The 11,836-nt window shown below is 44.0% G+C and overlaps 1 protein-coding gene across 1 annotated transcript; it reads right to left on the bottom strand.

Moving 5' to 3' along the window:
• LOC123120847 (coatomer subunit zeta-2) lies at positions 1-3,306 on the bottom strand. Its single transcript, XM_044540836.1, has 7 exons — positions 3,137-3,306; positions 2,838-2,899; positions 1,837-1,996; positions 1,114-1,261; positions 940-1,017; positions 358-442; positions 1-266 (listed from the first exon to the last, which is right to left on the bottom strand). The coding sequence occupies exons 2-7, from the start codon at positions 2,853-2,855 to the stop codon at positions 207-209; spliced, it is 549 nt and encodes a 182-aa protein (XP_044396771.1). The 5' UTR covers positions 2,856-2,899; positions 3,137-3,306; the 3' UTR covers positions 1-206.
• Positions 3,307-11,836: the final 8,530 nt, after the last annotated feature.

The following is an 11,836-nucleotide window of genomic DNA, read 5'->3' as shown; positions in this document are numbered from 1 at the left end:
TTAACTTCAAAAATTATTTCTCTATACCACCAGAAAATGTAAGATACACAGCATGCATTTAACGAGAAAATAGAATTACATAGCATTTAAGAAGAATCCAGACACATCTGTCTGCCACAGTTGCGCTTTTGGTTAAGTGACCGCTACCAGGCCTAGCATAGTAGCCCAACCTTGAACACACGGGTGAAATAAGAAACGGCAGCTTCTCATTTCAGAAGAGATCTTGCAAAGTGTTCCCTGGCTGTGGCCAGAGCTTGAGATATTGTCTGCAGAGAACAAACAGCCAAATAGAAAAAACTATGAGATACTATATGATAAATGACAGGAAAGTGCAGGTATGGAGATTCAGAATTTTGCCTGCTCAGAGAAGGGAACAGAACCATCAGCAGCATTGGTTGCAACCTTCCCCGCAATGGTGTTCGCATCTGTTTCAAGAATTATGCTGCACAAATACAAAAAAAGATCACATAGTTTCAGTTATTTTCAAATCTTTGGCATGCATATATAAACACTAAAAAATTACAAGAAGAAAATTTAGTGGTCTAAGGAGCTAAGGTCATAATTATATGAAATCAGCATCAACCATGATATGTTCCTAAACACTGCTGGTGACTAGTTGGCTAGTTGTTTAAGATGCTCACTTATTTAAGGGCCCTCTTGTTTGGAACACTGGAATTTTTACAGATTCCATAGAAATTGAACTGTGTCCTGTAAAACTCATGTGTTTTAAATGGGGCCTCCTTTTCCCATATTTTACAAAAACTCCACGAGAGCTCCCATAAATGACATAAAAAAAAAGTAGATAATAATACAACATAAACATGCCGCAGAATGTTGAAATGGCACACGAGTATGATGCCCAACAACACCTTCATGTCAACAGAGGATTATTGAAACATGAGACGATTCAAATTTACATAGATCACAAGAAAACTTTACCCGCCATCAATAATCTCATCAATGCAGAGAAGTATCAAGTCCAAGTTCTCAAGTGCAGTCCTCTTCTCAACATCACCCCTAAAGCACAATAAGTTGCACCTTGAACCAACTGCCTTACAAATTACCAGTATCAAAATACCAGTTCATGCAGTAACATTAGAACATGTATATTACCTGAGTAGAAGACCGACCGAATCAGCAAAACCCTGTAGCACATTTGCTATGATGAGCTCATTTTCATCATCTCCGGCAGTGACGAAAAAGTGAAGGTCTTGTACAAACTTGTAAACAATAATATAACCATCAAGCAATGTTATCTCAGCTGCAGAGAACAAAAATAGGTGTCAAAGGTAAATCCAAATTTAACGCGGACAACAAAATAGTTGATATTATTGAACATAATATACTAATGAAATAAACCTGAAACTTTTCACCCATCCAATAACTAACATTTCACGGTCATTGGGCATTCAGGGTTCCACAATTAGGGCATACAATTGGCAGTAAACTAACATGAACGGTTCATGAAATACTTTCTGTCCAGCTAATGGCTCTTTGTTAACACGTGATGCCATTTACATACCACAAACAAGAGATGTGTTGAATAATTGTCAATAAAATCAAATAATACGTTCCTACCAAATACTTTAAAGCCAATAAAGCATCCTACGGAGTATTACTGCATTATAAATCAGTAGCAGGCTTTAACTTAAGGCCGGGCCTAAATATGCATGTATTGCAACTATGGTCTCAAATATGAGTCACTAATGGGAAATTCAAGTAATTTTGTGAATTAAAATCTTTGACCAATGATGAAAAATGGCAAAGGCAATTAAAACCAGTGCTACAGTGATGGTAAGACAGGAATTTACATGCTACACGCTATGAATGAATTACCTTCGGAGCGTGCATTTGTCTTCAGAGTTTTAGTGAAAATGGACTTCTCAAAGGTCAACCTAGATGCGTTATTCGGCCAATCATCCGAGAAGTACTTCACAGCAACACGCTTCCCCTCAGAATCCAGTAGCAAAATGTTCTTCACAGAAGGGCAAGATTCCTGTGTAACGGTAACGGGCAATCATTGCAAGACTTTCTCCAGACAAATAAGCAAGCTGCTGCTGCACTTCATATTTATCAATTGAAAGCACCATTTTCATATAGGAAAAACAAAGCTAACCACAGTGAAAGAGGGAACAAATAAGAATTTCATCAAATCAGTGAAGAGTATAAATAGTTAATACATAATGCATGATATGTCAGGTTTCAGCATTTTGGTTATCATATTACATTATTACAGACTAAGTATCCCTTGGTCTTTTTCCCTTTAGCATCAAGCAGTCAACTGTAACTCTGCTTCTGAAAATCAAAATCTTAAATTATGGTACAAGAACTGTGGTCGATCAACTAGTTTCAGACAGACCACCGGTAGTCTATGTGGAGTAGTTAAGCTTTACAGAAAGGAAGGCGTTAATCACAAATAATTATACAGTTTCAGTATCAGTTTACACTTCATACTACAGGATTGAGTTGACAGCCCAATTTACACGATCTTCCAGTGTCATATTGCAAAAATGCTAACAGCCAATTAACATAACTAGGTGATGAGATGACATATGTGAAGTCTTCATAGATTTCCAGAATGGCGGTAGTTTCAGCTCGTTGGCTCTCAGTTATCATAGAGCTTAGCCGATGGTAGATGGGAAATCAAAAACCGTTTGGTCGAGTTATGTTGCACATCTATATGCATGGTCGACATTTCTATCTGGCAAATCAACTGATAAGTTCTTGGGACCCAAATTTAGTTGCGCAAGATCAGAGGAATGAACGCCGAATTCGAATGTAAATACATGTAGTCAGAATCGGGGGGAGTAACAGGAACAGCGAAAGAATCGGCAGACCTTGGAGAATTCCCCCATGGCCTCCTCTCCGCCCTCTCAGCGCCTTCCTCCGGTGCAAGCTTCTGAGAGAAACGCACCCAGATAGGTCAGATCAACAGAAGCAGCTCAAAACCAAATGGCGAAAACACAGCTCGGATCTGGACGGCCCGTTCTCGTCAGATCCGGGCTGAAAAAGCATGCAACGAAAGCTGTCGAGATGATTGACGGGCGCGCGTATTACACGTAGCGAACGCGCGCATCGGATGAATCCGCGGAGACTTGTCGAGGATGGAGGTGGGAGAGATCTAGAGAGGAGTTACCTGGAAGGGAGAGTGATCGGGACAGCGGGAGGGAGAGCTTTGGTTTGTTGCCCGCGAGATCTGAGATGCAGCAGACGAGTGTAGAGAAAGACGGGAGGGATTCGGCAGGCGAGCGGAAGTGAACGAGGTGGTTAGTTTAGCTACTCCAACAGGCCCGCTGGCCCGGCCCAGTTGGCTTCGTTGGATGGGATCAAAAACTGAGAAGGGGCACGCCCCTATATCTCGCATCCAGCTAGTCCAGCTTCCGACTCGCTGAAGGGGCACAGCCTGTTTTTCTGTTTTTTTTTTTTGCTTTTTGCTTTCTGTTTTCTGTTTTTGCTTTTTTTTACTTTTGTTTATACTTTAAAATACTCTAAATATACATATTACAAAAAACTCTCTACAAAAAATATTTGAAAAATGATGAAAATTATTTGGAAAAATACTCAAGCATTAGGAAAATGTTGAACGTGTAGAAAAATTGTTGAACGTGTATATAGAAATTGTTGATCATGTATTAAAAAATGATGCATGTTTTTGATCATGTATATAAAATTTCAAGAATTTAAACAAATGATGAACAAGTATTTGAAAAATGTTAATCAAGCATTTGAGAAATGTTAAATGTGTATCGAAAAAATGTTGACCATATATTAAAAAAAGGATGAAATTTTTTGTTCATGTATGTAAAAATGTTAATCAAGCATTTGAGAAAAAATGTTGAACAAGTGTTTGAATAATGTTAATCAAGTGTTTGGAAAATGTTAGATGTGTATAAAAAATGTTGACCATGTATTAAAAAATGTTAGTCTTTTTTATTTGAAAACTTTTAATCAAGCATTTAAAAAATGTATAGAATTATTTTTTTGACCTTGTGTTGCTTCGATAGAGCTCTGGAGAGTTGTTTCTGACATTTCCAATAAGCATATTGGGCTTTCCCTTGATGATATGCTGGATTGGTGGTTCATAAACAAGAACAGACCGGCAGATAGTATATTACATTCTGTCGTTTTATGGACTCTGTGGAGATATCGTAACGACATTTGTTTCAATCATGTCCCCTGGCTCGGTATGCAGATACTGTGGAGAAAGACTGCTGCCACGCTGGCCAGCTGGGTGGTTCGATGCTCTGGCCTTGTCAAAGAAAGGATGTTGCACCTGGTGCAGAGGCTGGAACAGGTAGCACGAGCTTCTCCCCTCCCCCCCCCCCCCCCCCCCCCCCCCCCCCCCCGGGGTTGCTCTGGCCAGATCCTGGATAGGGCTTCTGAAGTGCTCTGAAGTGCTGGGCGACCGTACTACGGAGCTGGATCGGATGATAACTTGAAAGCTGCCCTCCCATTGGTAGGATGTTTGGGGCACTGTTTCGCCTGTTACTTCTCTGTACCTGCTCTCCCTTTTCCTTGTTTTGGGAGCATAACTAGAATATCAAAAATTGTAGTTCCTGTAGTGGCCTAGATCTACTTTCAGTTGCTGGGGCAGCATGTTGGCTGAATATCCCCCTGCGTGCTTGTAACACAATCGCTACACTGTTTGGTGGTTTCGTTTGTTGAAATACAAATGGAGTCGGGGCTTTCAAGAGCCCTTTTCCTAAAAAAATTGACCATGTATTCAAAAAATGTTAATCTTGTATATGAAAAATGTTAATCAAGCATTTGAAAAATGTTTAAAATGTGTATAAAAAAGGTAGAATGTATATTAAAAAATATTAAATTTGTATTGGAAAAATGTTAAACATGTCTTAGAAAAATATTGTTGACATATACAAAAAATGTAGAACGAAAATCAAAAGAAATAAAGAAAACCAAAAAAGAAACAAAATAAACCAAAAAATGAAAAATTAAAAATAAAACAGAAGAAACAAATGCATAAAGAATGAAAAAAACGAAGAAGAAAAAGGATCAAAAAAGAAGAAGAAAACCTTGAGAAAACCAGCTCGAATTGCCTCAAGAAGGACGTCGGCCCTACTACAAGCCATGAACGCGAAGCGAGCGGAGTGGCTAGTAGTGCCGGACTTTTCCCTGATGAGGTACTCGGATCGTCCCCCATGCGTGTTGCTTTTTCTCCTCCTTTTGTTTTAAAAGTGCACTGATGGGTCGGCCCAGTTCCTTATGCGAGGAGCAATTCCCTTCCAGGATAGTAGCTTCTGTCTCGCTTAATGTGAGATATAGCTCCCGCACGTCTACCATAGCTAAAACCTGAGGTGTCTTACCTCAATCGATCAAAAAAGGAAAAATACTAAGGCATCACACCAATAATGATTTGTTTGCCTTACTTTTTTTAAGATAGTTGTCTGATTAATTTGCGAAAACCTGAGCAAAAACTGTTAAACACGCACACAAGGAAGGGCGCTCTGTCGACCTGGCTACCCACAAGACCCACATACCCCATTGAGGAGAGGACATCGTCAAGATTGCCTACAATGTCATCGTTATCACTTCTCCCCGAGCAACTGACTCCGACTTCAGCTTGGACAACTCATCAAGACTCTCCGAACAAATGACACATGAGTACCATGCCAGCCTATGACAAACAATCGGCCAAAGGCGTCGAGGACTAGACAACTACGCTTCGGTCACGAGTCTCGCAGAGGAAAGGAGCTCGCCTTGCACCAACATAGTCAGACCTGTCTATCATGTTAGGTAGAGTCTTGATGAGTGGATACTATGTACGGAAACCTAGGTCCGGGTACTACACGGAACAACGCCCTCCTCTTAGCCCAAGACATGAATTCAAAGGAGAAAGGAAGCGGTGGCCGAAACAGCAGTGGGTGGTAAAGGGAGACATGGACAGGCAGGTAGGTAATGATACTTTCATTCGCGACACGAGGCAAAAAACCTCTTCTGTGTTTGAGCGTATCTCAGAGCAGCACAATGAAGCGGCGGACCCTGCGAGACAGGGCCGCCGGACGCCATGAATCTTCTAGCCTGGAACTGTCGAGGCTTGGGGTTGGACTCGACAGTCGGCGAATTACGTGACTCGATACGGTCCCACAACCCGGCGGTGGTTTTCTTAAGTGAAACAAAAAAGAAATCAAGGGCTATGGATAGACTCAAATGGAGTTTGGGTTTTTCAAATGGAGTGGCGGTGGATTGTGTAGGCCGGAGTGGTGGCCTAGCTCTCTGGTGGAGGGATCAAGTCAAAGTCAAGGTGAGGCCTTGGTGCCAATATTACATTGATGCGGAGGTTGAATGTGAGGGAAAGCTTTGTAGGATCACTGGATTCTATGGAGAACCACGGACAGAACTCAGAAAGAAATCATGGGATGCGATACGATACCTGCGGGCACAAGATGATCTCCCATGGATATGTTTGGGTGATTTTAATGAGGCTCTGTTTCAGACGGACCAGCGTGGTGGCAATCTAAGGAGTTTCTCACAGATGGAAGACTTCCGAGACTGCCTCGCCGACTGCGGCTTGGCGGATCTTGGATTCTCGGGATACCCATTCACATGGGATAATAAACGGGATGGTCAAGATAATATTCAGGTGCGGCTTGATCGAGCTACATGCAATGATGGTTTTCTGTCCACATTCCCGGAAGCGACGGTCGAACATATATTGACGGAGGAGTCGGACCACCAAGCTCTCCTGGTGCATGCAGTGGAGACGGCTCTACAGCATGGTCAGGGAGCGGATAGACATTTTCGTTATGAGGAGGCTTGGACTCGCCACGAGAAATATGATGAGATGGTGACTCAAGTCTGGGAAGCTGCGGGTACAGGAGAACAGGGGCTCGGTGCGGTATGGCAGAGGCTGGCTACTATGACGGGGTCCATGCAAAGATGGGCTAGGGAGGTTTTCGGCTCCATTCGGCGACAGATAAATAAGCTCAAGGCACAGCTACTTGATGCAAAAAACCGAGCTCTCATTAACGGATCCTCACTGGAGGTTCGGGACCTAGAGGAGCAGCTAAGGGAAATTTATGCCAGAGAGGAAATCCTGTATAGACAGCGGTCTAGAGTGGACTCGCTACGGGCGGGTGACCAGAATACTCGATATTTTCAGAACAGGGTGTCCCATAGGAAGAGAAAAAATACGGTGAAAGCGTTAAAATGAGAGGACGGTTCTGTGTGTCGGGTTGATGAGGAGATGCGCAACATGGCTGCAAATTTTTATGAATGTCTGTTCAGGTCAGATGGATCCCAGGGTGCCGAGGCTATTTTACAGAATATTGCTCAGCTTGTCACTCCTGAGATGAATGGGTCACTTTTGGCGCCTATCTCGGACGAGGAGATTGAGAAAGCGTTATTTCACATGGGTCCTACGAAAGCGCCGGGGCCGGATGGGCTACCGGCCCTCTTTTATCAACGACACTGGTCGTTAGTTCAAGATGATGTCTGTCGGGCGGTCAAGGATTTTTTGCATGGTGTAGGGGCGCCTGAGGCTTTTAACGCAACAATCATTGTGATGATTCCAAAATGCAACTCGCCAGAGCTCCTCTCACAGTTCAGGCCTATTAGCCTTTGTAATGTACTATACAAGATTGCAATGAAAGTTCTAGCTAACAGACTGAAAGTGATCCTGCCTATTCTTATTTCTGAGGAGCAGAGTGCATTTGTTCCGGGACGTCTGATTACGGACAATGTTCTTGTGGCTTATGAGTGTGTCCATGCGATTCGGAAGAGGAAGAGAAAGAAGACGCTCTGTGCTGTGAAATTAGACATGATGAAAGCATATGATAGAGTTGAATGGGCTTTTCTCCAACGAATGATGGAACACTTTGGTTTTGCACAGGGCTGGATTGATATGATCATGCGATGTGTGAGGTCGGCTACTTTTTGTGTAAAGCTCAATGGTGGTTTGTCTCTGGGGTTTTTCACCTTCCCGTGGACTTAGACAGGGTGACCCCTTATCACCATACCTCTTTCTCTTCTGTCTGGAAGGCTTCTCGGCACTACTAAAAAAAGCACAAGAAGAGGGCAGCATCAGAGGAGTGTCGTTTGGGAGCACTAGCCCCCAAGTTACACACCTTTTGTTTGCGGATGATAGTGTTGTTTTCCTCGAAGGATCGCATGATAACATGGTTATGTTGAAAGATATTCTGTTGAGATATGAGGAGGCATCGGGCCAACGAGTTAATCTAGAAAAGTCCTCTATTTTCTTCGGGGAGGGCTTTCAGGAAGGAAACAAAAATGCACTCAAAGATGCATTGGGTGTCCAGTCCAAAGCTTTGCGCGAGCGGTATCTGGGATTGCCAACACTGGTTGGATAGTCCAAGGAGGGCACTTTCAAATATGTGACAGAGTGCTCGAAAGGAAAAGTAGGTGGATGGAAGGTCCAAGGCCTCTCCAAAGCAGCAAGGGAAGTATTGATCAAGTCTGGACTACAAGCAGTACCTAACCACACCATGAGTTGTTTTCAGCTTACGAAGAAGATGTGCCGGAACCTGACCTCGATCTCTTCAAAATTCTGGTGGGCGGCAACGAATGGTGAGCGTAAGGTACACTGGATTTCTTGGCGGAAAATGTGTACATCGAAGCGGGACGGTGGAATGGGTTTTAGAGACCCCGAGGCTTTCAATCAAGCGCTGCTTGCTAAGCAAGCGTGGAGGATTCTGCAAGTCCCATCCTCCTTGTGCGCTAGAGTGCTTAAGGCACGATATTTCAGCAGCGACTCAATATTGACGGCAACCTCATCTGCATCGTATACCTTCCGGAGTATTTTACATGGAAGGGATCTACTGAGGGAGGGACTTATATGGCGCATTGGGGATGGTACTTCAGTGAATATACATCATGCGAATTGGATCCCTAGAGCAAGAAGTATGCGCCCCTTGGGGCAAGTTTTTGTACCAGGTATGACCAAGGTTGCTCATCCTCTGACTACAGATGGCAGAAGTTGGGATATAAACAAATTGCAAAACATGTTCTCTGACGATGATGTGAACGACATTAAGCAAATCGCCATTGGGGGCCCGGGCACTGAAGACTATCCGGCTTGGAACTACACAAAAAATGGCGACTTTGCTGTCTGTTCTGCATATCACTTGTGCATGTCATTGAACAATGCGAAGTTCGGACGGCCGGAGGGTTCAAGTTCTGTTCTGAAACATAGAGGGTATTTGGCACTATGGGAAACATCTGCTCCAGCCAAGGCTAAGATACACATGTGGAGACTGATTCGTAATGGCCTCGCAGTGGGGGCTGAGCTTCACCGTCGGAGAATTAAACCCGGTGTTTTTTGTGTCGCGTGTGGTCGGGAGGAGACGGTGCTGCACCGTTTCTGGTCGTGTCAACACTCTGCACGGTTTTGGCAGCTTCTGCATTCGGAAAAGGGAGTTTCGGTGGCGATCCCACCGAGTCCGATCGACTCTCAGAGTGCGTTAGCGAGCTGGCTGCTCGGGTGGCTTGCTGAAGCATCGGACGGGGAGAAGGCGGCCATGATTCAGGGGGCGTACGGACTGTGGTTGGCACGCAACGAGGCGAGGGATGGCAAAATGATAGCTCCACCACATGAAATCATGCTGAACGTAGCTAACCACATCAAGGAATGGCAAGAGGCTCACGCTTCTGATCCGCGCCTGGCTATGGAGCAGCTCAAGCAAAAATGGTGACCTCCAGATACTGGATGGCTGAAGGTTAACTCTGATGGAGCAGTCTCTAAGGTGAGCAAGAATGGCGGAGGCGGAGCGGTAATCCGAGACGAAGACGGGGCTTTCCGGGCGGGGCTCTCTCATTGTTTCAGGGGTGTTGACGACCCCGAATCGGTGGAGATTCTAGCCTGCAAGAGAGCTCTTGAGGTGGCGAAGGAAATTAATGCCGAGAAGGTACACGTCGAGCTGGATTCCCAGGGGGTGGCCCGGATGCTGAATAATCATCATAAGGAGCTGTCGAGTGCTGGGCCGTGGATGCAAGAGATCAAGTCGATGCTCACTTCGTTTTCCGAGTTTAAAGTTTCATGGGTTCGTCGTTCTGCTAATATTACCGCGCATAAGTTAGCGAAAGTCGGTGTCGGGGATGAACTTTGTAAGGTTTGGTTGGGGATTCCCCCGGCCCGTGTTCTCGATGTAATTTTGGATGAGATTCCGAACGCATACAATTAAATAAAGCGGCAAGGTTGTTCAAAAAATGTTAGGTAGAGAAATTAGGGAGAAGATTCACCACGCTTTGATTATACACTAGGCAGGGTCATGTATACAATTTACAAGCCACAACCTAGGGTGATCATGGGATGTTCCACTACCTGAAGACATGCGCCACTAACTCAACTACTGACCGCATAGTCGACACATTAGACTATACTGTGATAGGACGTATACAAGAGCTTGTACCATATAGGACTACAGTATAGTCTAACACCCCCTCGTAGCCCATGACGGCGGCGACGACGCAAAGACTTGATTGGAACTCAGAGTAAATATCCGATGGCAGCCCCTTGGTCCTGATTGTTGGGAAACGTAGTAGAAAACAAAAAAAGCAGAGTTGTGATCGGACCAAGGGGCTGCCAATATGAAGATGCATAACGTGTTGTGATCAACGATCGTTACCGACTTCGGGAGTGCATCGAAAGTAGATGAGTCGGTGTAGATCATACTTGGAGTCCCTCGAACGTCGATGACGATCCCGCGATCCGCCCTCGAACGATCTCTTGAATAGAAGACCGAAAGCATGACCTTTCTACTTGGTTGCAATCATACGGCCTTCACGATCCGACAGCGCTTCACCATCCAGAGCTAATCGTCGCCAGAGAATTAAAGGGAGGAGTTTAGAACCACACGGGGGCTTCTAATTATGAGGATTATAGGTGGCTAGAGCTTGCTCTAATTAGTCAATTAGGACCAACTAGAACATGCACTAGATCAACTAGAGGAGGCTCCAAAACTTGTGTACTCTATTGGGCACCAAACCTCCACTATATATAGGTTAGAGGGGAAAGGGAGGGATGGCACCAAGGAGGGAAACCCTTCTTGGGGCGTCCAACCAAGGGGAGGAGTCTCACTCCTTCCCCAATTGGGCCCTTGTGGCCCAAGTTGCCTTCCACCTCTTGGCCTTTTAAGGCCCGTTGATATTTAAATTAAATATAAAATGTTCTAAATACTTCTAGACCATTATATATATGATTTAGCATCTTCGGAAACATTTTTCACTGAAGGAAATATGCCCTAAAGGCAATAATAAAGTTATTATTTTATATCTCCTTATATCATGATAAATGTTTATTATTCATGCTAGAATTGTATTAACCGAAAACTTGATACATGTGTGAATATATGGACAAAACAGAGTGTCCCTAGTATGCCTCTACTTGACTAGCTCGTTAATCAAAGATGGTTAAGTTTCCTAGCCATAGACATGTATTGTCATTTGATGAACGGGATCACATCATTAGAGAATGATGTGATGGACAAGATCCATCCGTTAGCTTAGCGTTATGACCGTTCAGTTTATTGCTATTGTTTTCATCATAACTTATACATGTTCCTCTGACTATGAGATTATGCAACTCCCGAATACACTTAGTGTGCTATCAAACGTCACAACGTAACTGGGTGATTATAAAGATGCTCTACAGGTGTCTCTGATGGTGTTTGTTGAGTTGGCATAGATCGAGATTAGGATTTGTCACTCCGATTGTCAGAGAGGTATCTCTGGGCCCTCTCGGTAATGCACATCACTATAAGCCTTGCAAGCAATGTAACTAATGAGTTAGTTACGGGATGATGCATTACGGAACGAGTAAAGAGACTTGCCGGTAACGAGATTGAACTAGGTATGAGGATAA

Source organism: Triticum aestivum, chromosome 5D (assembly GCF_018294505.1).
Source record: "Triticum aestivum cultivar Chinese Spring chromosome 5D, IWGSC CS RefSeq v2.1, whole genome shotgun sequence".
Classification (NCBI taxonomy): Eukaryota; Viridiplantae; Streptophyta; class Magnoliopsida; order Poales; family Poaceae; genus Triticum; species Triticum aestivum.
The sequence above is the reverse complement of the archived record's forward strand: the minus strand, read 5'-3'. Positions and strand labels throughout refer to the sequence as shown.